This window comes from Gavia stellata, chromosome 15 (assembly GCF_030936135.1).
Source record: "Gavia stellata isolate bGavSte3 chromosome 15, bGavSte3.hap2, whole genome shotgun sequence".
Classification (NCBI taxonomy): domain Eukaryota; kingdom Metazoa; phylum Chordata; class Aves; order Gaviiformes; family Gaviidae; genus Gavia; species Gavia stellata.
The window spans coordinates 22,607,374-22,634,555 of NC_082608.1; the positions used below are offsets into that span (position 1 = coordinate 22,607,374).

The 27,182-nt window shown below is 40.1% G+C and overlaps 1 protein-coding gene across 1 annotated transcript in view; it reads left to right on the top strand.

Moving 5' to 3' along the window:
• The window catches only part of NFAT5 (nuclear factor of activated T cells 5), a 69,267-nt gene extending 43,802 nt beyond the window's left edge, over positions 1–25,465 (top strand). Inside the window, exons 4-14 of the mRNA XM_059824803.1 lie at positions 1,238–1,430; positions 6,114–6,304; positions 8,254–8,426; positions 12,240–12,374; positions 12,545–12,597; positions 13,742–13,874; positions 14,516–14,593; positions 18,053–18,201; positions 18,712–21,148; positions 22,371–22,617; positions 23,539–25,465. Coding sequence (XP_059680786.1) covers positions 1,238–1,430; positions 6,114–6,304; positions 8,254–8,426; positions 12,240–12,374; positions 12,545–12,597; positions 13,742–13,874; positions 14,516–14,593; positions 18,053–18,201; positions 18,712–21,148; positions 22,371–22,609 — 3,781 coding nt within the window. The 3' untranslated portion in view covers positions 22,610–22,617; positions 23,539–25,465. The remainder of the gene's footprint in view (positions 1–1,237; positions 1,431–6,113; positions 6,305–8,253; positions 8,427–12,239; positions 12,375–12,544; positions 12,598–13,741; positions 13,875–14,515; positions 14,594–18,052; positions 18,202–18,711; positions 21,149–22,370; positions 22,618–23,538) is intronic.
• Positions 25,466–27,182: the final 1,717 nt, after the last annotated feature.

Genomic DNA, 27,182 nt, shown 5'->3' on the forward strand with positions numbered 1-27,182 from the left:
ATTTGTGTGCTGCGTGCCTTGTGCTACTCGTTGCGCAGTAGGAGCTTTAGGAGAGGTGCTGATAATGTTTGTTAGTATAAATCATCTGGTAATTGGGAAGAGAGCACTACGGGTTACCCCAGCCTTCGGGTCAGTGAAAAACTCATGCGGTGGCAAAGCTCTCCGTAAACAATTTTGAAGAAAAAGCATTTCTTTCACCCTTCTCCCTGAGAAGGAAAAATCCTGGACAAATTACTTCCGTATGTTTTACATGGAAACAGGATTTGTTTTTTAGGCAATTCACACCTGTTATTTTAAACTGCTTTCTTCAGAGTCATTAGCTGTTAGAAACTACTTTTTGGTAGTAAAAAAGAATATTGCATTCTGCGTAGACTCATTGAGCACTTTTTCTGCCTGTACCGTTTGCCATGGCATGTTTACGTTTGCTAGTGTTAAATGAGTTTATTAGACTTCAGTTCAGGTTCGTTATACAAACCTGCTCTGTATAAGATGACGAGTTATTTTCCATCGTGCTTTCAAGCAAACACAAAATCGATCACATGATGTTATACTTTGGAGGGCTTCTTCATTCAGGTTTTAATTATGGAACTGAACACGAGATACAGTACATCTTAAGGTACGCACCTGGAAAGAACCAGTCTTTTTGCATACACTGCAGATTTAAAATTGGTGCAGTTATGTCAGAGCTTTCTACAATAGCTAATTTGGTTTTAACATAAATTTATCAATCTGTTTTGACAGAAATTAGTATTTGAGTTTGCATAGATATGCAAGTTCAGGCGGAGACAGGCATGAGGCTGTTTTCCTATTTAAAGAAGTATCATTTAACCTTAAATCCATTCAGTGTGTGTGTGTACATATGTATATTTGTTACAGAAGCGAAACAGCTTATTCAGATAATATCAGGCTGTATCACATACTGTGAAAAAGCAAGTTATGAGCCTTCTTCTGTTTGTTAACATAAGTTTAATGCTAATTGCTTTTCCCTTCCTTTATGTTTGCTCTCTGAAAAGCAGTTCCTGTTTGCACTGGATGGAGGAGGCAGGGAAGCACCGTTCCTCTTCATCCTGCAGGTTTCCTTCTCTCTCAGAAAGAGAATTCCACAGTTTGCTCTCAACTATAAATCTTCTATCTGTTAATATACACTCTTTATCTTTTTAGCTTTTCTGTGGTTTCATTTGTTTTTATTGGGGAGCTGCTTGCAATATCTTTTTAATGGTCTGCTTTGACTTCCCAGAGCATCAGAGAACCAGAAAGGAGCTGGAGGGAAGAAGACCCCAATGTTGTGTGGTCAGTATCCAACAAAGAGTGAGGGGAAGGAGCTGAAGATAGTGGTACAGCCGGAAACCCAGCACAGGGCTCGCTATCTGACTGAAGGCAGCCGAGGCTCGGTGAAAGACCGGACTCAGCAAGGCTTTCCAACTGTAAAGGTAAGCTCTTCAGTGTTGGGTGGTGCGGGGGCTCCATTCCAAGGGATGCTTTAGCAGGATGGGGACTGGTTCAGTTCAAATAGGCCTAGAATCTCTTTTCAGGGGGAGGGGGGGGACTTTGTGGTCTCTTTGCTGTAGAGACTGTACTGTATCTCTTCTTGCGGGTAACAAGAAGTCTTATTTGCATCACAAAGTTACAGGAGGGAAGAAGCTTTATGTCAAGGCAATGATATATAATCTGTGGTGCATGTCCTGTTAGACTACAATTATACGAACTGTGTAAATAGATAGACACTTGAAGTGTACAAAACTAGGATAGTGAAATGCTGCAACTGTTCGATTGCTGATGACAGCGGGTCATCAGTGTGCCTTATTGGTAAGGATGTAAAACTAGGTTTTATTTAAAAAAATAAAAGTGGGGGGGTTTTTTGGTTTTTTTGGGGTTTTTATTTTGTTTTTTTAAAAATAAGTATCTGAATCCACATATCCAGTGTCTGTCTTTCAAGCAGAGTCATAAAGATCTAACTGAGGTGTACTTTTATGGGTCGCACTGCTCAGCATGGTTAGCAGTAGTGAAGTACATGTGGATTAGTAGAGCTGGAGAAGGGGGGGGAAGAAAAGAGGAAGCAGTTGTATGCACGCTTAACAAATGCAGCCTGTTTCCTCTATAGACTTTGATGCCTTAAAGTGTAGGTGTTGATGGTCACTTGCTCTGAGGCAGGGATGAGCGGACACAGGACTGAATGGTGTCCTCAGCCCTTGTGATCAAGGGGAGGGAGCTGGATAGAGCAGATGCAGTCAGGAATCCAGGGCCTGGCTACATAGCTGGTTTATCCAGCAAGCGTTTAGCTGCTTTCTTCACCTTGCTTCATTTGGAGGGGAGAAAAGGACGACTGATGTAATTCACCTTACTCAAAGAAGGGAAAAATTGTTGGTGATGAGGCTTGCCAGCCTGGTGAGGAGGGCTTTACTGTAAGTTCGTCAGAGGATGGGGACTAAAGCCCAGAAGGGAAGGAGGAGCTACGAATGGAGGAGAAACATGAGGAAGAAGCCTACAAAGAGGTCTTTCACATTCCTGCTCAAAACGGAGAACATTCAGAGGCTGTCCTCCAGTGAGTGAACGCTAATGCACAGAGTGTGAATTTGCAGGTCTTGTTTCTTCCCTTGTGTAGTCACAGGGCTGTGACTTGACTGGAATCGCAGAGACTTGGGGTAGCGTACGTGGCTGGAATGCAGTCGTGGATGTGCAGCAGCTGTTGAGAAGGAAGAGAGGACATCATGTATCATAAGGAGCTCCCTGACTGCACAGACCTCCAGCATGAAATTGGAGACGGGCCTGTTGAGATCGGGGAGGGAGGAAGCTCAGGGATAATGTTTTGGAATCTGTTACAGACTGCCTGTCTGAGAAGATAATAGCTGATGCTTTCTATAGGTAACTAACAGGAGTCTCCTGCTCACAGACCTCTCTCATCGTGAAAGGTTTCAGCCGTCTGTCTGTCTGCAAGGATGGCTGTGTAGCCTGGGGGAAGCAATCTAAGAACTTTAGAACTTTAGAACTTTTGCTTCACAAGCACAGTCCTAATGCAAATGGTAGAAAGGCTTACCAGGAGTAATGCTGTACTTGACTTACACAGAGACAAACGGAAGAACTGATGTCAAATATCATCACAAAAGTTGCTGCGACCGCAGTATGCATGTGAGAGTGGACACCGGACTGAATACAAGCCCGCCTTGCACACTCATTGGAACGAAGGCAAATGGCATCCTGGTTATACTGGGAGGAGCGTGGCCAGCAGGTTGAGCGAGTAGACAGCTATGTTTGTTATCATACAAATAAGAAAAAGATGTTTCGTTTCACACTTTTTCTTAGTCATGCCACTTTGAGAAAGCAGCAAAGCAGTTCTCAATCCAAACTAATTTACCATGTCCACAAAGAAATGTTTGTTTATGATACAGCCCTTAAAATTGGTGCTGACTACTGCTGACAGAGTATAGAAGTATACTTATCTTTAAAGTCCTGTTCAACAGTGTTAGACACATCTCCAACACTCCACTCAGTCCTCCTGAGTAATGTAGAAATCCAGTAAAGTTTCATAAGAAAAGAATCCATTCATATAGTCCTGTTGCTATGGTGATTTAGCGCTCATTTTTGTGCATTTTCTTAATGGGCCTTTGTTCATCTGAATTTCCTCTTAATTCATTTCCCAGTTACCCTTTAGCACCCATCAGTGAAAATTCTGTTTGGAAGAGTCTTGTGTTACTGAATTCCTGGAAGCTCAAGCTTGCTTTACCAGCAGGCAAACTAGTTCATACCCTGCATATCAAAGTCTGCCAGGGTCGGAGAGGCAAAATGAGTCAGTGGATCTTCAGGAAAGCTGAGCTAGGGGAAAAAAATATGTAAAGAACAAGAGGGCTTTTTGTTTTGTTTGGGTTTTTTGGGTGGTGTTTTAAAGATGGGGAAGAATAATGTAAAAATGTTGCTAATTCAGTAGAGATCTGGTGCCTGCTCTTTTCTGGCAGCAGCTGTGATGGGCAACCATTCCGATGCATCACTCTTAAGCAGGCTGAGGAGGGGAAGCAGGTTCTGTGGCCCTTTAAAGAAAACCGTGTTACTCGATGACTTAGAACTAGAGAGTCTACAATCAATCTGCAGCATTAAAATTGTATAAACAAACCTTAGTCAAGTGATGTGCCTGGCAAAAGAAAGATTATCCTGAATGCAAAGCGTCAGCGGAGGTATTCCAGCCATCGGTAGCAGATTTTCATGTGTCCTTGCTAACAGTATTGCAGAGCTGGAGCAGTTACTATCCAGATGATGAGATGCTCTTGCACACCTTTCGTATCTTCTTCTAACAAGAACAGCGGGGAAGAAAAGCAACGCTGTTTGGCTGTGGTGATGCTCCTTCTAGCCGAGGAGACCTTGGTGACATGACACAAAGACCGTTCATTCAGCTTTCCGTGTAAAGGACGTTCAGTGGTAGAATATCTGAGTGCCCCTTACTCCCCACTTCCTTTTGATCACCTGGTGGAATCAAGTTCTCTCTTGTTTGCTGTTTTCACGGGCTGTTGCTTATTCGTGCTCTCTTGGCTTTTGAGCTCTTTGGTACGAGCTATACCTGTTAGCCTGTGGTTCATAGGTGGGAGCCTGTACTAGGCCACCTCCAAAAATCCTTTGGCTTTGCCCATCTGTAACAGTCATAACCCACCTACCTGCTGGAAGCTCATTGCTCCTTTTAGACATGAGCAGCATGCTATGATTTTATCAGTATTTGCTGATTTTTTGTTTCTTCTTTTTTTTCAAACTAGCTAAGAACTGCAAAACTGAATTTTCTAAGTGTGCCAGGGACTGGTCCCCTAAGAGATCCTCTGGAGGATTCTGCTCTCATTCACTGTCACCTTACTAATAAAGACTGAGCTTCTCTTCTGCAAGTATTGACTGGGCTTCCAGGCCTAGGATGCAATATAACGTTGTCACCCAGAAATCCTCTGGCAACAATTGTGGTTTAATGAAAACGTTCAAAATACTTGTTTTATCTCCTCCTAGAATGCTGTGGCAAAGAATTTCCATCTCTGGCCTGAGAATTTGGCAGTAATCTAGTGATTCTTCTTACTTGGAGTATTTTTCTTCTATTACCTAAAAAAAAAAAGGGGTTACTTCGTAATACAATGTCCAGGTTTACTTCAAGACTTCTTTTACTTCTACATCAAAGTGTTATTAGTATGTAGCACTACAGTGGGATTCTGCTAATAAAAAAAGTGTTAAAAGGACACAAACCCTTTCATGCTAGGGTGTTGATGTTACAAAACGTACGCATTTTTCATGAACATGTTCAAGGATAATTGTGGCTTGGACGCTGGATTGCGGGAGGACTGTTAAATCATGTGAAACATACGTCTAACCTGCTTTTCGTTAAGTGTTTCAGTGAATCCTAACACTGTTCGTAAACTTCAAGTAGGACATGTCAAGTTACCATTTTTTATTTTTATTTTGGTGTCTGAAGGAAAGCTAGGTTTGCATGGTTGGACCACACAATCGTTCATCCCATTCTTCCCTCTGTTTTCCCCCTCATCCTGTTCTGACTCTTCCAGTGGTTTTGCAAGTGTTAGGCAATTCTAATCTCGTTTCACAAAGATTGCAAGGTGTGGCTGTCATGAAGATGGGATCCTCGAAGCGTAGCATGCTAATGGATTGATCGGTGTGCACATACTGACCATTTGGAACCAGCCCCAGCAAATGTTCTCTTTCTCAGCTGACTGGTTGACGTAGATGTTGGGGAAGGAGAATCCTGGGAAGAGATGGAGAAATAGTCACGGTTGGGGGTGAGAGTGAGGGGTCGTAAGAGACCTGAAGGTTGGAGTTGGGGTAATTCTGTGTGAAGGCAGATAGGATTCAAGCTGGTTTTAAAATAAAATATTAATAATAATATTTAAAAAATATTTTCATCTCTTTATTAAATGACTGACTTGTCTTTTAATGGAAGAACAAATGACAAAAGGTAAAACATATTAGCATTTTGTTTATAAACTAGATGAAAATTTTTTTATTCCTGCTTCCATTAGGATTGTTTCCAGCAACACTGGGAGCAGATGCACTTCAAATTCAGCTGCATGAGATGTTTCCTGTTTTAATTAAGAGGCATTGTGGGCCAATTGAAATACTTAATTTGTGTTGCTGTGTTTCAGTTGGAAGGTCACAACGAGCCGGTGGTGCTGCAGGTATTCGTGGGTAACGACTCTGGTCGAGTGAAGCCGCACGGGTTCTACCAGGCCTGCAGAGTTACTGGGAGAAACACTACTCCCTGTAAAGAAGTGGACATAGAGGGGACTACTGTTATTGAGGTTGGACTGGACCCGAGCAACAATATGACACTTGCGTGAGTAGCTTTTTTTATTTTTAAAAAATAGTTTCATTTATTAGCTTGTTTTCAAAAACTGATTTTCCTTTTTTGATTGGATTGGTTAGTAGTTAAAAGTCTGGAACATCTTGGCACACACCAGACACGTAGTGAAGCTACATGTATAAGAAACACTTCTAAATCGCATTCTCAGTTTGCGTTTATTATATTTAATGCTTAATCTGGTCTTTCCTAAAACTTCATCAATTAACTTTGTTACATTAGTTTCGTGTTCTGTTTGAACAATACCGTGCATATTCAAGCCTTACGTCACCTATGAACTGGGCACTGTTTCTGTTAGTTGTCTTGTCTTTTAACAAGTACAGAACTGCTAATCAGAAAAGGGAAGAAGAATATTGGGATCTTCAGATCCCAAAGGGAGGCCCAAAAGGCTGGGAGTTACGGAGCTCCGGCTTCTCTCCTCTCTTGCTTCGCTTGTTCCATTTCTGTCGTTTCCACCAGATATCCTTTGTCACAGAAGCCTCCTGCTTTGCTCTCTTTAGAGAGTTTGTCTGGTCAAGTATAGGCAGCAGTTTGGATACGGTTTACAGGTGCACGTAGGCAGTGCACGGCCACTGCCGAGAACCGATGTGCTCTGTCTGATGGCAGTTCCTAACTGCAGTAGACTTCTGAGCAAGTGGCCTCATCTGCCTGTGTGGTTTAGGTCTCCCAAGAAACTTTAGATATAAACGATTCCCTAAAACTTTTCACATGTATCTTAAAATATAGAAAGGGAGTGATCTTCTTTCAAAGTATGCTTTTCAGTAGAACGTCTTTTAATGGGTATGTGGTTGAAAGCTGCCACTCTTAGGATTTTGTCTTGTTTCAAGAGAAGAAACATTTCTTCAATTTACAGTGGCCACTTCTTAAGCAGGATAATACAATTGGCCAATAGACTGAATCAATTTGATTTTTTTAATATAAAGTATATTCCCATGATAAGTTTGGAAACTGCCTCTTGGAGAGTAATTTTATAATTGTCCTCAAGTGTTAATGTAAAACCATGTCAGTATAGAGATACTAGAAAGATGAATTTGGAATTACCTAGGAAGAAAAGGTTTGCCTAGGCTGTTTTCTCAAAAGGTATCTTGATGTCTCAAAAGAAATCTTCCCAGTGTTTCAGTGATGCTGTAGCACCTTTCTGTTGATGGTAGTGCCAGTGCCACCTTCTGAATCGCACTCTCCCCTCCCCTCTGCTCCCTAGCTGTTGCTTGTTGGCCCTGGTGCAGCACAAAAATTTGTTCTACTCAAATTAGATATCAGATGGTCCCTGTACTTTTTGGATGTAGGGCCTAAGATCCTGGTAAATTTACAATATTCTTCTTCTTAACACATCAGGCTGTGTTTGTTTGTTTTTTTTTTTTTCTTGAAATCATTTTGCATCTAGCATGTCTTTCTGGAAGTTAGCACTGCATCACTCTCTCACCCTGGCCCTGTATACATTTCCCGTAGGACCACAATTATGGTATGACGTATCTATCACTTCCAAGTTCCACTGAGCATAAAAAATAATATGACTACAGTAAGTTTTCTTCTACTACTGCTTTAAGTGAATGTAGAATATTGTGTAGTAATAATCTTACAAACCCAGATCTTGCCCCAGGAATGGAAGAATGAAGATCTGTGATTATAAATTGAATGTTTAACAGAATTACTCTGTTACACTGCGTTTTTGTTTTATTCATACTACTTTCATATTCCTTCCTCCCATGATTCATCATCCAAACTACATAGGGATGAATTGAAAACTGGGCTACAAAATGAGAAAGGTCATGTAGAGATTTCATGTAAATAAAAAAAGTTCTAATAATATTTCAGTAATTACTTCAAGAGTTTTGACTTTGTGGCTTGTGTAACTAGTCAAAAGATCATTAAAGATGCTGAACTGCTTAAACTCTATGAAACTCTCAACTATTTTGTGTTGTTAGGGTTGATTGCGTGGGAATACTGAAGCTGAGAAATGCTGATGTTGAAGCTAGGATAGGGATTGCTGGTTCCAAGAAAAAAAGCACACGTGCTAGGCTGGTATTTCGTGTTAACATCACTCGCAAAGATGGTTCAACTTTGACTCTTCAGACACCTTCTTCCCCAATTTTGTGCAGTAAGTATTGAAATAAAAGGTTGGTATTAGAGGACTCCGGATTTTAGTGTGATTGCTGTAAAAAGCCTTGGGGGAAGAAAATCCCCAACCCAATGTTCAACTGTGATTATTTCAGAATTGCTATGGCTAAGACCACATGGATTGATTTTTATTTGGGGTGGGGTGTTAGTTAAATGACTGACCAGTATTTAAAAGCTATAAATTTCTTGATCTTTTATTAAATGAATTTTTGCCTTTTAAAAGGTCAGCATTTTTGTCATGATTGCTTTGAATTTCTTACATGACTTTTTTGATTTTAGTCTCTTCTGTATTGTCACGTTCATCTGTCAGCTTTCAGTCATAGCAAGGGCTTCTAATAAGTTAGTAAGCTCTTTACAGTTGTGGTAGTTCGTTGGGCCAGAGGCTGAATCTGTTCTGGTTCAGTGCAAGAATGAAACTTTTTATAGCTCTTTATTAAAACGCTCTGTTTAGCGCTGACCGCAGATGGCTGCATTGGCTGGTTAGGTTATACCGAACAACAGGGAAAACGAAATCAGAGGAGGCTGCAATAGATCAGGGGCTGCCTGTGCCTATAGAGTCTGTAGTGACTTCCAGTTACGGGGAATTCTGCTCATCTGTCAAAGAGAAGAGATAGGGAAATGCGTTTAATACAGCTGTCCATGGGATTATTGATGCTTCTGGATGGAGAAGATGGTAGGAAAGCTTTTTCTCCATGCGTGGAACATAGTATGATTATGCAAGCTCCTGGGCACTTGTGTTGTGCTCCTTCCGTTGTATACAAAGTTGTTAGTGTTTCTGGGTTTTTTTTCTTTTTTCTAAACACTGTCAGTACCTATTGTGTCAGGGCTCCTATTCAACTCCTCAGAAACGGCAGCTTTGTTGCCGGTGAAAGAACAGATTGGAAGAGGAGATAATTAAGAACATGTGAGCTCCCACATCAGATCCCACCGTGCCACTCCAGTGCAGCAGGCAGTTCGGCAGATGGGCCGTGTAGCCCGTCTCTGCTACCAGTGTTTGCAAGACTCGGAGAGCAGGAACCCCGCGGAAACCCTGAAAAGGCTGATAACCAAAGAGGCGTCACTGCTCATGCAGGGGAGGACTCTCCTTCTCTCTGCAGCCATCTTCGATGCTTTAGGCCATAGTTTGACGTTTGGGTGCTCTTCCAGAAAGGCCAGCTTGAGGCGTTCCCGTCCCTCTTTTTTCCTCCTCCTGCCGCTTTTTGCTAAATCTTTCTTTTTCCAGTGTTTTTTAAACTGGCGGAGTTCTCAGATTTATGCATTTATATTGTTGGAAAATACATAAGTACCTTTGCTAGAAATACGAATGTCTCTGTAGCTCCATTCCAGTCAGTATAGCATTGTAGTATCTGATACTAGTTAATTTCAAGATTTAAGAAAACAACATTTTCTATAAAATCTCCAAAAACTATTTCTGTATACATTTCATTTTTATCTTTAACCAGGAAGTTAATGATACAATGATTTAAATCATAGCGGGAATGGGAATGGAAATCATCTGGTGCTTTCTTAAACATGTTACAATCCAAAACTTGCTGCTCTAAGTAGAAGCTGAGAGTCTGAGATGTTTTAGAGGCCGATTTTAAAATAGGCTGCTTAGCTAAAAAAGCTGTATTTGATGCACTTGTGCTTAGCTTATTGGGAAGGCCATGCCAGTGTTGGTGTATAAGGGTCCCTTGCAGTCTTCACTCTCTGTTTGTTGAATGCATCCATTTATACCCATAACGTTAGTAGCTATGTTTAGAGATACGGGCAGTGAGTAAAAAGCAGAGTATATGCGAGTGATGACATGCTAAGGGACATTAGAAGAAAAGCAAGAAGGAAAGACAGACATAAAAGTTATCCTTCCATAAAGAAACTTCTAAAAAAAATACAGTAGGGAATAAATTGGTTTAGTTTTTAGCAAGCTGGGTTTTGGTCAGTTGATAAGAAAATTTTCCTAATTGTGTAAGCGGCTATGAGACTGCCCAGCATTTTTACAGCATCTCCATTGCTGGAAGTCTAAAACAAAGAAACAAAATACTCTGGTTAGACTCGTGTCTTTGAGGAATGATGTGGGTAAAACTGATCGGGTTCAGAGGGGAATTATTGAGGCTTTTTCCAGGCTTGCTTTCCAGGATCTGTGCTTCTGCTGTCTTAAGTTACTCTGAAGTTAGGGTGACTTGCAGTAGACCTTAGCCAACCAAATAGTGCTGGTACATATATGCTGGCTGATCGATATGGCATAAAAATAATTTTATAGAAATAAAGTTATTTTAAATACAGTTTTATTATATTTGTAATTTATATTTTATATTATTTATTTTATATCTTATTATTTTTATATTTTATTATTTGTTTATATACAAAGTTATTTGTTTATGTACATCATCTCCTCCAGCACATTACATCTGGTTTGTTTGCTACATACATCTCGTTACAGCTGTGTGCCGTGCCTTCTCGTAATAAGGTTTACATTTTCACTCATCAGAGCCTGTTTATGTTGTGTTTTATAACTAATATTGCTGTCAAAGTTGCAGTAATGTTCCTGAAACCATAGGAAAGACATTAAGTAGATGCAGGCTCTTTATTTAAGGGCTACGTTTTACGTAGGCTTTGTTAACTTGTTAGCAAACCTAAATCCAGTTACTCTTTTCAGGAGTTCATGTGCCTTGAGCATATTTAGTACTTGCGTAACGGTTGCCTGGGAACCCGCTGCAACAGTTGTAGAAAAATCCTTTCTGAAAGGTCATGAAATAATTTTGAGTGTTACAGTATGTATGTTCTTCTGTGTAGTAAGCCCAGAGAATACTGTTGTTAAACACTAAAAGTCGGCCACGTAAGTGCAAAGCGCAAGTACGAGCTTATGCCACTGGGGTTTTATGGTGAATAGAAAAGGTGGTTGAGAAACCTTTGTTAGAAACTGGAATTATGGTATAACATATTAAATGTGACAAAGCCAAAATACATTATTTTAAAATGTATGTCTGTATTTAAATTGTCTTTTGTGCTCATTTTCATTTAACACACGTGGTCTTATTTGATTCATGCTTTAAGAAGCATGGAAATAGTTTGCAGCAAAGACAATTTGTTATGTGTGTTATAGAAACCGTCGTCTGAATCACTGGCTGAGAGGCAGAGGTTTCCAGGGATGTGGATCTGTAAGCCGCATTCTCTTTGCTGTTTTATAGGATACAAATTGCTATAATCCCCAACTACAGAGATGCGACTCTTGCAAGGATTTGTGTTAGCTGAAGTGTGTGGTCTAGAAAGCCCTGGGTTAGTTCTTGCACCAGCCAAAAGCTGCGTTGCGTAAAAAATCTGTAAAAACCCAGATAAGATGGGAATTACTACTTCTACCCTTTCGCATAGCAGGACAAAATAAGCTTCATAAAAATGTCTTTATGAGCGTAAGGATAAATTCGAAGGCGTGCTTCAGCTGTATCTAAGGGCTGATGCATTTGTTCATCCCTCTCTATGCCAGGAAGTTCCAGAACCAATTTTTCTTCTCTCCTGAACGTTCTTGAGCTTTAGCTCAAACAGTGAAAGCTTCGCTTTGAAGATTTAATAAATGCAGGAGAAAAGGGGAAAGATTATTAGTGGATCATTTACCTAAGTGTCTTTTTTATGAGGTTATTATATTTAGTGAGGAAATAATAGAAACAGTTACCTTCTGCAAAGTTTTGTCATGAATGATACAGTAAAGGAAGCAGCTCAGGAATTTTGTTCTTTTCCTTTATAATCCTGTAAGTAAAAGCTTTTTGGTTTGGATGTCGATATTTCCTTGATTTCAAACGATGTGTTTTTTCAATTGCAGCTCAACCGGCAGGAGTTCCAGAGATCCTAAAGAAAAGTCTGCACAGTTGTTCAGTGAAGGGTGAAGAGGAAGTTTTTCTGATCGGCAAGAACTTTCTGAAGGGAACAAAAGTGATTTTCCAAGAGAACATTTCTGGTTAGTGTGAAAGCAGTAACGGCTTCGGGGGCTGAAGAGAGCTTGTTTGGGTTTACATTGGTTGATAAAGTTTAGCTGTAGAGAACAAACTGAGAAGCAGAATCAAAGGCACTAAAATAAACTGCTTTATATGGATGTGCAATAAATTGTGCTTTTTAACTTTCATTCAGATGAGAATTCTTGGAAGGCAGAAGCTGAAATAGACATGGAATTATTTCATCAGGTACTTCTGCATTATTTATTATTATTTATTATGATTATTAATTATTATTATTACCGAAAAAAGACTCTGACTCTGTTTCCAAAGAAAATCTAACAAGCCTTTCCCTCTTCCTGTGCATTTATAGAAATAATACTCCTTTTCTTCAAGTAACTTCTTTAGCGAGTCTGGTAGAATATCATTGTTTTGGGTTTACGCAGGTATAATTGTTCAATTTCTAATTGAGAACTTGGATACCACAGTAGGAGTGTGGTATATGAACTTGGTGAGCAAGTCTTTGCCCTTACATACAACGGAATTATGAGTTTATCCCGTAAAATTAGAGTTTTTCCCGTAGCTTTCCTAAGGACACATGAGATTACTACTGAGTGGAAGTACATTGTGTGTACACCATAGTCTTTATACCTGGCTGAATTTCTGTTCCACTTTGAAATGTTTTGCGAAACATTTGTTTATTCTTTTTGACACAACTAAGTGTCTTTATGGACTAATGGACTGAAATTAGAGAAATTTAGACGTAAATGGCGTCTGACAAGTGTCCTCTTGCTCCTGCCTCTGAAGGCAGTATTCCGTGCCCGCGCTGGTAGAAATGATTTCTCACTTCCCGTGGGATAGATAGTTGGGGAATAGACAGCCTATCACTTATCGCTGTAGCTGTTGAGGAATGTTCACAAGCCTATTTTTTGATGTCTGCTCAGTGTTAAATCCGCTTAAGTGTAACATGAAACTGCATCCTCCATCTGTTCACACTGGATACAAAGGCCTGATTCAGCAGAACAGCGAAGTGTCCGAGTCCAGCAGAATTTGATGGCAAGCTGGTTGCAGTTCAGTAAGGCATGTTAGGCATAAGCTTATGTTTAAAGTACTGGACTTCATGTCTTTCCTTTCTTCACCTTTTATTTAAGCTGTAAGTTGCCAATAAGCATCATATAGGCAGATTATTCAAATCTCTCTTCTTACACAGGTTAATTACTGCAAGTGTAACTTGATCACGTTTCCCCCAATGTCTTTGCTTTTTATGGTGTTTCATCAGTCTGTTTCTTTGTTTTGATGGATGTAAATACAATTAAGGTCAATAGTAATGAAGTAAGGTTGCTAATGTGATTTTTTTTTTTTTTTAATTTTATTTATTATTTTTGCATTGCAGAATCACCTTATTGTGAAGGTGCCACCATATCATGACCAGCAAATAACCTCAGCTGTTTCTGTGGGAATTTATGTGGTGACCAATGCTGGAAGATCACACGACGTGCAACCATTTACGTACACTCCAGATACATGTATGTAAAACAGAAAACTGGGGGAGGGAATGGACAGTTTTACCTGCTATGCATCTCATTTCTGATTTCATAATATTTAGTCCATACAGCAGACATGTTAAGTAACGTGGATCTTTTCAAACTCCTCTTGCTGGCGAGGTTTGCTGTGTTAAATAATGAAATCTAAAGGCTTGGCTTTTCTCATTTATGTGGCAAGTAGCTCAAATTTCAGCTGCGTGGAGACAGCTGTTCTTATAAAGTAGCATCCATTTCTAGTATAAGGTTCAAAATGAAGCTGAGCAGGAGAAAAAGTAGACATACTACCTAGAGGGCACCAAATATAACAAAAAAATAGCACCAGGTTTTACCCTAAGCAGTGTTGACGTTTGACCGAATAATGCGTTTTTATCTGTATTACAATACACAGTGCAATTGCTGACTGGTCTTTCATTTTTTGAAGTGAAAATGGTATTTTGGGCACTGTGATCATTGGTGCATTCACAGCCACAAACAGAAAGTTTATGTCCAACTCAGAATGTTTCTCTGGGTTTCGAAGAACCTCGATTTCTTTAAGGTATAAGTAACTGTTTTGGTTTGCTTTGATTTTTTTGCTTGTTTGTTGTTTTAACATAAGGAAGTTTTCAATGTGTTTTGTCTCACAGCTGGTACTCTGAATGTTAATGTGAAGAAGGAAATCTCCAGCCCAGCCCAACATTGTTCTTTTGAAGAGGCTATAAAAGGTACTAAATTGATTCTTATCATCGTTGTTAATAATTTAACTATAAATTCCAACCCAAATTCAGAGGAATGAATCAGACATCCTGTGAAGATAAGTCTGTGCTTATAAAATCTGGCCATATTCTTACAGTGAGGTTTGTTTTCTGATTCTGAATATTTTACTTCATAACTGTATTCATTTAAGTGTATTTTAACATGAGCTAGTATAGAACAAAATCTTTGCAAAAAACCCCATTAAAAATATAAAAAAAAAATATTTAAAAAAAAAAAAATTGTTCTCATGCCTCAGGCCCTGCAGTCTAATCTTCATTTAATATTCTTGCAAGGGAAGAAGAAAAAGAAGCAAGCCTAAGATGGCAGCTGATACAAAGGATTTAGAAACTGTGTAGTGTTAATTTAAGCAAAAACACACATAAAAGTTGGGGGCGGGGGGGGAAGAACTGAGTGCGGAAAACCACGAATGTGCCAACTTGGTATTTTTCGGAAGCTGTCCAGCGGTTTTACAAGACTGCTTTCGGTGGGTCTAGTTAAGAATGCTAATTCTGGCAATTTCAACTTACTCCCTTCAGTGAGGTTTTGTTTTTTCTGACCATTCTGTCCATGCAAAGTTTGTCGTTTTGTTCCAAGGGAGCAAGTTTTAGGTTTGCCTGGTTTTTTAAGTGTGAGGTGACTTGATCCTTCCGATACTGAAATAAAGTAGAGGAAGGAAATGTTTCTTAGTTGATTCTCAAAACTATGGTAGTGCACAAAGCTTAATGGAAATTTCCATAGCCTGCTCTGGTGAAAGCAGGTTGAAAGGTAAGCAGATTAACAACGTGATCACAAGTTTGATAGGAATCCATAGCTTCAGGTTAAAATCATGAAGCTCGTGTTTGAAGTTAATAGCTTGGTCTTGGCAGGGGATATATTTACAAGTTGACTTTACAACTTGTTAGGGAGGATAATACAAGATATGATGAGTTTAAACATGCAGAGAATATTTGGGGGAGAAATAAGCAAAAATATTTAGGGCAATGAAACAAGCTGATAAAAGGACTGGTAAGACTTCTAGTAGCAAGATTAAAAAGATGAGGAAAAACGTAACTGATGTATCAGGGCAAGCCTGACATCCTTCTAGTCTAGCATGGAGGCTTAACCAAGGGAATATACCAACTGCTTCAGGAGAACATCTGCTGTGCGTAAGAACACAATGTGCTCTTTTCTATTGCTTCATGTCCTCCATTTAATTTGTGCGATAAATCTCAAATTACTTTCTTGTGTGGGTTTTCTGCTAGCCAGCTCTTTTTTGACGGTTCATTCCTGTACCCATTCTGCTCTAGGCTGATCATGAACCAGAGGTCAGACAACTTTGTCTGCTTTAAGTACTTTGTCTCTGCATATGTCCCAGCCCGTCCTTTCTCACTGTTCTGAAATGATAGAGACCAGGTGGGGATCCAGTGGGCTGCCACTTCCTTCCTGCTTCCTTCCATGGGGAACAAAATCCTAGAATTCATCATTTCTTAAGTGGCATCATTTCCAGCAGCCCTGGCCAAATAGAATAAACTGTTGTTGCCAGGGACATGTACAGTTATGCATTGAGCTACAGGGCCTTTCTCTTCCTATCACAGGCAATTTTAGTCTTTGTCTCGGGTATCTGTGAATATTCCTTAAAATAATTCCTATTGTAACATCTGCATAGGTGAAAAACCAAAACGTGGCTTCCCGAAGCCGTTACAGATTCTTAGCTCTGACGTTTTAAGAGTCTGCAGATTTGACAGACTTCAATGATGAGTTACATTTCAAGACAACTGATTTAGAATTCTAAGCTGTTCGGTAAAACTTGAGGAAGATGGGGGTGTATGGGCAACCATGTAGTTCAGGTGTTGCCTTCCAACATTGAAGTAGTGCTGGAGCATTGTTTTTAAGTGGTTAATGATGGTTTCAGTTTCCAGCTTTGGGAGAAGAGGGAAAGAGAGGGTGTGTATGCTTTGATAAGGTGCTAAGTATTCAGAAGTTCTAAACTAAGTGTATTACAAAAACATAGTAAAAGAGCAAAACCAACGATGCTTCTCTGCTTTTGAAAATTCTTTTTTGTTATTAATCTCACTTCTTTCAACGAAATACGTCACTGTGAACGTACACACCATTGCTAGAATCTAATCTGTATACCATTGGGATTTTTTTCATTACATAATTTTTTTTACTGTTTCTGATGAACACAACGTGATTAAGCACATAGAAAAGCTTATAAATTGTGACTACGGTATAGAAAAATACTGCTTGCTGTCTTTAAATACCCTGCATGACTAGCTGTCCTGAAGCAGACGTATTTTAGAATAGCCTCACGCAGATTGCATTCCCTGCCAGCAGCACAGCCCAGCACGTCAGGTCACGGGGCTCGTATTTCTGGAGCCACCCCAAACCTGTGAGTTAACAGAAGGAGGGAAAGAGTTTATTTGGCTGTCAGTATATTGACAACTGTTGCCGTACTGAGGGCTGAGAATTTATTGCTGAAGACAGAAGATAACATTTTGGGAGAGAGGTTTTTGATTTTACATAGAATGAACACACACAAGGGCATGGCATACTGTTGGTATAAACTTGCAGAGACTATACTGCCATGTTATTGAAAGATTTAAATTTGTTTAAAGCATGGAGATATGTTGCTTTATGTTGAAGATGAATTCTTTAATTTACTTAAAAGTACTTACGGAACTATGGTTTTTTACAGGCTTTCCCATTGGTTTGTTTTAAGCTCAATTTCAGCAGTATTTGAAATCAAGAAAATTCGTTTCATTTCAGCAAAGATCTCTGCTTATGTAGTATTTTTTAATGTGGATCAGGAAAAATAAAAATTACAACTAAAAAGAGCTAATTCATTTTAAGAAGCCACCTTTCTACTTTCAAAAAAAATGGAAAAAATAGGCACTGTAAAGGCAAAATAACAACTTGCTCTTGCTACAGAGCTGGCATGTAGATTTATCAAGTTTTTGCTTGATTAGTCCTTTAACAGAATAAAAATACAGTCTGAATGCTTTGAGCACTCTGTTCACATGGTTATCTGAAAACAGAGATTTTTCAAAATGAAATAGAGAAGTTACACAGTTAAAGTGCAGTAAGGCTTAAAATCTGATAATTTGTGGAAAGATCACAGACGTCTTAAGCTGTTATGTGTGTAGGTTAAGCAGTTGGTGGATAGCTGTCCTGGTCTAGAAGGATACGAAATGGAAGAAAAACAAAACTATGGCATTGCTGTTAGTCTTAAAAATAACCTTTGAAGGGTTCAGGTTTTCAAGGATTATTTGAAGTATTCAAATGTTTGCAATGATCTCGCTGCATATCAGCATCTTACATGCGGATGAGAGCTCTTACGGCCCGGCTGCAAAGTGAAACGGGAAGCAGGGCACCGCTAGAAAGCCACTCTTTGCATAGCGAATGTTAACGTTTCATTGCCCTCCTGTCATTTGTATTTGTGACTGCAGCAGTGAAGGCCACTGGTTGTAACCTGGAGAAGGTAAACATTCTTCCTAGTGCCTTGATAACTCCACTCATGCCAAGCAGTATGATTAAGAATGAAGATGTGGCTCCAATGGAAGTAAGTTCGGAAAAAAGATCTCCCCCCGTCTTCAAGGTAAGTTTGATTGTGATCTGAAGACAGTAACTTTAGTCGTCTTAGTTACATCTACCCATCAGTCCATGTTCTAGTAGTGGAAAAGAGTAACACACAGGGAAAATGTCATGTCCGAGATCGGTCTGGGCAAAACATATGATCACAGAGCAGGATTAAAGTAATAGACAATTCCCTTTGAAAGTAACTGATCTTGTTCCCACATTCAAACAGATTGATTGATCAGTGATACTGTGATGAATTTTCTTTGTCCAGTGACACAAAATTAGTAAATTACTAAGAGTATTATTTTAATCACTTCCTAGCATTGCTTTCATTAAATTGTACCTTGACTCCTTCCTTGAAGTGGCATTTCCACTGCTAGTCATTTGCTTACTTGTTTGGTTATGTATGGAGAGGTACATAGTCATCAGATCTTCCGTCTGATCTTTCCCGAACATGGTGGATCGGTGGAAATTTTATGAGCGTAACTTGAGTAAGCTTACGAATTGCTTAATGTATTGCTCTTTTCAGGCTTCAAATGTGGTTGGAGCAACTCAACAAACGTTGGAAAACAGCATGTCTGGCATATCAACTTCTGCTTCCCATTTACCTTCTGAAAATGAAAACCAGCAGCAAATACAGCCGAAGGTGTATAATCCAGAGACACTAACTACTATCCAAACGCAGGACATTTCCCAGCCTGCTAGCTTTTCAGCAGTCTCTACTCCGGGTCAGCTGCAGAACAGTGATGCATTATTGCAGCAAGCTGCACAGTTCCAAACAAGAGATTCCCAAACCAGGGAAGTCTTGCAATCAGATGGCACGGTAGTCACTTTGTCACAACTAACTGATGCATCACAACAACAACAGTCTACACTCTCAGAACCAGCACAGGCATTGCAGCAACAGATTTCATCAAGTATTTTCTCATCAGCAAGCGGCGTGAGTCAGTTGCAGAACACTATACAGCAACTGCAAGCTGGAAATTTTCCAACTAACACTGCCACTGGCAGCAATAGAAATGTTGACTTGGTGCAACAGGTATTGGAAGCTCAACAGCAGTTATCTTCTGTTTTATTTTCTGGTTCAGACAGCAGTGAGGACGTTCAAGATCAGCTAAATGCAGATATCTTTCAGCAAGTTAGCCAGATACAAAACAGCGTCAATTCTGGGATATTTTCCTCATCAGACACAGCTGTCCATTCCAGACCAGAGAACCTTTTGCCTGGACGAGCTGAAAATGTTCACTCGCAGCCTGAAAATGCATTGTCCAATCAACAGCAACAACAACAGCAGCAGCAGCAGCAGGCGATGGAGACTTCTGCGGCAATGGTGATAGGAATCCAGCAGAACATTTGCCAAGCTGCAACACAGATGCAGTCTGATTTGTTCTCTTCAACAACTTCAGGGAATGGAGCCCTCCAACAGTCACCTGTTTACCAGCAGGCTTCTCACATAATGAGTGGGTTATCAACAAGCGAAGACATGCAAATGCAGTGTGAATTATTCTCTTCATCTCCTGGTGTTTCTGGAAGTGAAACTACTCCTACTGCTCAGCAGCAGGTCTCCAACAATGGACCTACTATGTTCCAGGCATCGAATTCTGCAGATGGAGAAGAAGGTTCAGGACAGAGTAAACAGATGCAAAGTACTGTGTTTCAGACCATGGTTCAAATGCAGCATGGTGGAGAAGGTCAATCTCAAGTTAATCTCTTTTCATCTACCAAAAACATGATGACTGTTCAGGCAAGTGGAACTCAGCAACAAGGAGGTGGTCTGTTCCAGCAAGGCGGAGAAATCATGTCTATTCAGTCGGGAAGCTTTATGCAGCAGTCTCCACATTCACAAGCTCAGCTCTTTCACTCTCAGAATCCTATTGGTGATACTCAGAATATATCACAGGAAACACAAGGCTCTATTTTTCACAGTCCAAATTCCATTGTCCACAACCAGACCAGTACTAATTCCTCAGACCAACTGCAGCCTCCAATGTTCCACTCGCAGAACACCATGGGTGTATTACAGAGCTCTTCAGTTCCTCAAGACCAGCAGTCTGCTAACATGTTCCTTTCCCAGAGTTCAATGAGCAACCCCGCAACTCAGGAAGAACAGATGTCATTCTTTACAAGCCCAAATTCCATTTCTCCTCTTCAGACAGCAACAAACACTGAACAGCAGGCTTCTTTCCAGCAACAGACACAGATATCTCATATCCAGAGTTCTATGCTTCCCCAGGAACAGCCCCAGACTCAGCCTGCTCAGCAGGGTTTGTTTCAGTCTCAAGTGTCATTAGGCTCCATCCAGTCCAGTTCAATTCCTCAGAACCAACAAGGAGCTATCTTCCAGCCTCAGCATTCGATAGTTGCTATTCAGAGCAGCCCTCCGTCTCAAGAACAGCAGCAGCAGCAACAGCAGAACATGATGTTCGGTAATCAAAATGCAATGAGTACGATTGCTTCTCAAAAGCAGAACATGATTTTCAATCCCAATCAAAACCCAGTTACCAACCAGGAGCAACAAGGCCAGTCCATTTTTCATCCACAGACTAACATGGCATCAATGAACCAGGAGCAGCAGCCCATGCAATTCCAGAGTCAGACTACCGTGTCTTCTCTTCAGAATCCTGGATCCAACCAGGCTGAAGCACAGCAGCCAGCCATCTTCCATAATTCACCCCAGATTCAGCTGGTCCAAGGGTCACCAAGTTCTCAAGAGCAACAAGTCACCCTCTTCATCTCTTCAGCTTCCATGTCTGCCTTGCAGAATAGCATGAGCCAGCAAGAGCTGCAGCAGTCCCCTATGTACTCTTCTCAGAACAGCATGGCAGGGATGCAAGGAACTGCTTCTCCTCCACAGCAACAAGCTGCTTTATTTCACAACACAGCAGGAGGTGCTATCAACCAGCTGCAGAATTCTCCTGCTTCATCTCAGCAAACATCAGGAATATTCCTGTTTGGCATTCAGAACAGTAAGTGATAGATGCCTGATTCTGAGTTTACAATTTAGAAGAGCTACTCATTGGAGTCCACAAGACAGTGTGATTGTTCAATTCTAAGATACTTCAATAAATAAATAAATTCTGGAATAAGTAATGTAGCACTACAGTTGAGAATATACATACTCATCATGTTGCTCTGCATGTTGCTGATTTTGCATGAGAACTCCTAGCTTAAATACCTGTTGGTCGTCTTACACTTAGGATTAACACGTGACAAAACCACCTTAGAACTCTGTGTATATCCATATAGAAATAAGTACATATAATATATTTAAAATATTATTAATACACATAGACAAATAATATATAAAATACATGTACTCACGTGTTAAAAAAAAAAAAGTTATGTCCTCTTAAGACAGCTCCACTAATCTTTCTCCTGCTGCATTTGATTTCCACAATTTATTCAAGGACTTTCTCCACACATTGTTGGAGAAAAGCAAAGATTTTTGAAGCTGCGTAGTCCAGAAAAGTATCTACTGAAGTGTATTTGAAACCCCTTTAACGTTATAAGCCCACACTTTTCCATATCTCGTCTCTGAATCTAGCCTCTATGACAAGTTCTTTGGGACGTAAATCCTTTCACCTGTCTGTAAAGGGCCGTACATACCTGTGAAGCTCCAGAAGTAACAGATGCAGACGATGATTACAACAGCTTATAAAAGATCTGGACAGAAAGCCGTAGCCGTGTACTTAGTCTCTGGTTACACCTGAGTATGTGCTTTGCTGTACTAACTCTTTCACCATTGCACCATGTACAGTCAAGCCTTCCCATGGAGCTGAAGGTAGTGCTAACGGCAGGAGATGAGAGACACCATTTGCAGCTTTATAGAAGGAGCTGGTGGATACTTTGGCTGAACTGAAAAAGACACATCTGTAATTAAGAAAGGCAAAGGATAGGCATATTCAACACTTAGGCTATGCATTTTGTTTTTCTTCTAGCTAAGTGTTGTCCTCTGGGGCGTTGATAGCGTTTGGTCGTAATACAGAGTCCGTACATTCACTATGTACGCCTTGGACCTCTGCTTATACCTGAGGGAGTGGTGAGCAAAGGTGGTCGTGTGAACAAAAGTCCACGTAACTTTCTACACAGTTTATAGTCGATATGGATATATGTAAAGAAATGGGCTAATTCACTGCATGTATTAGCCTAATTTAAACGGTCCTTTGGTCTTCTTTTACTGCTTAACAGACTGTGGCCAGCTGCTAACTTCTGGACCAGCTACGTTACCGGATGAGTTGATGGCTATAAGTCAGCCAGGTCAGCCACAGAGTGAGGGACAAGCAGCAGTGCCAACGCTTCTCTCCCAGCAGATATCCGAGACTTCTCCGCTACCTTCAGCTATGGCAACCAATCAGAATATTGAGAAAATAGACGATCTGCTTGTGTCGTTGCAAAACCAGGGGAACAATATGGCTGGCTCGTTTTAATTAGTCAAGTAAGTAATGTGTTTGGGTTTCTGGGTTCTTTCCTGCCACGCATACTTCCGTTCAGTAAGTCTTTACTTGGGAGCGTATCACCGTGCTTCAAGAGGTCAGCTAAAATACCAGTGGTGCTGAATTAAGAATATAATACCAGTGGCTAGAAGGGAGAGTTGTTAAAAACAGTCAGAGGTCAGAATTTGATTGAAACGGTTGAGGCTGGGTCTTGTTGTTCAATTGCTGTATGTTTTGTCATCTGCTGTTACAGTCTAGTACTTTATTAGGAAGGAGAGTAAATCACTGACAGCTTGGCAGATAAAAGCGTTATGAAATATGACTATAGTTAGAAACTTAAGGCTTATTGGGTAAATAACACCTCAAGTCTGTACTGTTCTGAAGTTGCCCCCTGGGTTACAATAATGTCACGTGAAAACAAGTGTCAGTAGAATATGGTGGCTATTGAGTGTGCCACATGCTGAGTCTTTGTTAAAAGTGAGCTGACACGATCAGCTGTTACTAGGAAACATTCTGCGCTTAGAAGGTGCCTTTTTCAGAGAGGTGAAAGAGGCTTTGGTTACAAATGAATACCAAGAACCAGGAGGAATCTGGAGTCTGGTATTGTCCGCAGTGTGTAACTTGGCTCCAGTTAACTGGGTTGCCATCCTAAATCCCCCGTAAGTTTCACTTAAGCAATACACTTAATTTTCTAATCTAAACTGTTTTGTATATGAAGTTGTGAACTCTAAAAAAAAGAAATGAAAAAGAGAGTGGAAGGACGGTAATCCTGCTCAGTGAAAGAGCGCTGCATTCTGATACTTGCTCATAGTTTCATGTCTGCTTGTGAAGGACGCTTTCAAGATGAAGGAACTACATAGAAGTAAGAGGATGACTTTTGTTAGTTATACCTAACTTTTTTGCTTGCTTCTTTTTTCCTGCAGAAATTCTGTGAAGAAAAAAGCGATGATTTCCCAGATCCTCTCAGACCTTCCGACTCTGGATTAGGCTGTGTGGAACTGATTGCTTCTGTCAAAAAGTGGCCCTCTTCTCTAAAGAGCACACACGTGGCCAATTGCAGCGTCTAGCACCTAAGGCTATGACCGTAGTATTTGGGACTTGTAGTGCCAATAATGCTGAAAAGCTATGCTTTGTTTTACTAGGGCATGGGATTGTACTGTTACTAGATTCCTAAACCTCATTAGCAGTGGGGTGCTCTTTCAATTTAAAGCATATCTGGTCAGTTATTATTGTTGTTAGAAGGTAATACATGTTACCACGTTTACTTTTTTTCCTCCTCTTCCTTCTTCACATCCCCTCTTTTGACTAGAAGAGCTTGTGAAGCAGAAACATCAAATGCCTGTGACATGAGCCATGACTCATAGCTGTCAGTAAGTGAAGGGATCGCATGTTTTACAGTTGAGTGGGAGAGCTAATACTGCGATTTGTTAATTGCAGTAGGCGGCAATGAAAAATACTGGTAACTGTAATAAACAAGCAGAGAATTGCTTGCTGCTGTAGATAGCCAGAGGTGGGTGCTTCCCATCTGAGAATGTGATTAACGGTTTTCCATGTCTCTTACATGTAACTGTACATAGAGCAAGGGTTTGGTGGCTCTAACAAAATGAAGAAATGAAGGGGAACTTGCAATGAAATTTTGCTCTTAAAATCTTATCCTCTACAACACCTTCAGCTTGAAAGGAACATTCTGCCTGGCTGAGGAAAGAACTCCTCTGTGTCTCTCACTCTGACTGTACGGGTTAGGACTCGGTAAAGCTGCGTTATCCATTCTCAAACCAGCCTTCTCCCTTTCGTTCTCATAATTTTCCTTCTCTCTCCCTCAGTTTCATACTGTGTTTTTAAAAAAGACATCAATATCCTACTGGCTTTGAAGATCAGAAGCAGCTTTCAGGAATCCATAGCATTAAATTGCTTAGTCAGGAGAAGCTTTGACAAATAATCGAGGATTAAGGAAAGAGGAAGCAATTTCTCTGCCACCTTCTCAATGCAGGAATCCCCCTTAACCAGCCATTTCCCAGCTGTTACTGATGTAAATCTTCAGCTTGACTTTACTCCAAGTAGGGGGCAAATTACATCATTTCTAAGCATTCTTGAAAATTTCACTTCATCCTGAGCTGTTGCATCTTTGTAGCATATTGAGCTCATTGCAGTTTTGAAGTGATGTGTTTTTTTTTAATACCAACAGTCCCCAAGTCTAGTTTCTAGATCGTCATGTCTCAATTAAAAAAAAAAAAAATTGACTGTTGTTACAGAATGTAAAAACAACCCACTCCAGACCATGCAGTTGTATTGTGAGGCATGTGAATTATTTGGGTGCTCCAACTATCCGGGCAGTTTTGTGATATCTCACTACAGCCTCCTTCAGATATTTGTTTCTCCTTCTGCAGGTAGCAAGCTGTTGCTGCAGTTAGAGCCGAACAGCTGTCATGTATGGCTATTATGCCTTGGTAGAGTGTAGTTGGTATCATGTCATTTTTCATTTTTGTTATTTTAAATAACAAAGAATAGTCTGTAAATGGTTTTTAAGTTACTCTAGTCTGTTTACTGTGTGTTTTTCCCTTAACTTGTGTGCTTAGTTGAGCCGTGTAGAGTTTTTGTTTGTTTTAATGGATTTTCCTGTTCGTCAGTCTGTCATAACGTCCACTTTCTCTTTCTGTCTCTCTCTTTCTCTCTCTCATTGAGAGGCATTGAATTACGTTTTCAGTAGTAAGGCTTCTTGCCGATATGAAGGGAACTTTTCAGAAAGAGACCTGCTCTGGGTCATTTAATTTTGAATACAGTTTTCAATCGTTCAAGTTTTGGATGGTTTATATCTAATGTGTGTTTCATTTTTTTGGAAAGCTATATTTTGTATTTAGGAAATGGTATACTATTTTGCTATTTGTACTGAGTGAGTACATTGGCATAAATATAAAAATTTATATATATACATATATATAAAATATTCTTTTTGCCACACATTTTTGTGGTAAATTTGTGAGTTTGTCTGATGTTCTACCACAACGTGGCGTCTGATAACAGTGGGGTGGGGTGGGGTTTGTTATGTCTTTATTGAGTATTTAAGTACTTTTTGCAACATAAATAACTTGTTCATCTCTCGCCATTCCATCAGGCAATTTATTGTTCCAACTGGCTATGAGAAGCTTCACTGTGTGTTTTGATGTGTCTGTCACTCAGCAATACGATCTAGTAAGGAAACCCGTAGGCATTTAGGCGTATATAAAATAACGGGGTTTCATTCAGAATGAGCCATTCAGCTTTTATCCACTATCATTGTCTATTTAATATTTTATTATTAGCGCCTCTGTGTTTTAACTCTTAATTTATGATTATGCTAAAATGTTTAAAATTTTAATCATGATAAAAAGAATTCCCTGCTTCATAATGTCCAGAGCTGCTTTATAACCCTGAACCATACTTTTTCTTTCTGTGATTATTTTTTTTTTTTCCTGCTAAGACAAAATATTAACAAAATCCTGTTATGGTTCATGGCGTGAAAACAGCAATCTTGCAGCATTGACTGAATGCTATAGGAGGCGATGTAGAAGACTGAGAATTACGGACGGAAGCAACTTCCAGGTGCTCGTGGAAGTCGACACAGCCAGATACTCAAAACCGAACTGGTGGCTTTCGCAGGATCGCAGTCCCAGGACAAGCTGCTGGGTGTCATCTGGGGCCTTCATACACAGAAGAAGTTACAGGAATGATAAATTCACTTGCGTGCTGCTTCAATTTGTTCCATTGTCCCGACGGGGTGTATCCTTACGTTGAAGTGCTGTTGGTCAGTGCCAAGTCACCAGGGACCAATTCTCCATTTAACAAGACGGGTGTCCAAAAGAGAACTTCGTACCAAGACTGCTACAGCTCCAGGGGAAGGGTATGTTTGAATTCTGTGCGTATTTTAGGTCGCTTATGAAGATAAGAGAAAAAAAAAAAAGTAAAAAACTAAACTAAAAAAAAAAAAAGGGCTGTGCTAGCACATTTTTCACTTCTGGATAACACCTTTCTTGTGTTAAATTTATCTTGTTCATTTTAGGTCAATGTTTAAATGTACAACACTTTGAACATGTGATTTGGTTACAAAAAGTATTTGTCTTATGAATGAAGAGATTGCTCAGCGGTTGATTAGTGCTTGAACTGCTGCTTGCAGACAGCTGTTACAGAGGACAAAGAGCGGTTTGCTAAGCCAATAAAGAGCTTAGAGGCAGGCTGCAGGATTTCATGGCAGAAAGACCCAAGAACAGCGTGAGCCACATCTGTATTTTATCAGAGTCCTGAACATTTACTTTGGTGATTTAAGCAGTTGATAGTTGGAGCTTACTCTGTGCTTTTTTTTTATTTATCCCTGTGTTTACTCCTCTGCATGCTCACACTGGCGTGCCTGTTGGCTACGAGCAGACTGTGCTTGCAGTGCTTGCCTGCAGAGATGAGGTGGTGGTATTAGGTCTAGTCCATTTTGGTTGAGAAAGTTAGAAGATACTGAGACATTAGTCTCTATAAACTTAAAAGTTCCTGACAGTATTATAACGGGGAAGTTACTATCATATCCACAAAGTAGCAATTAAAT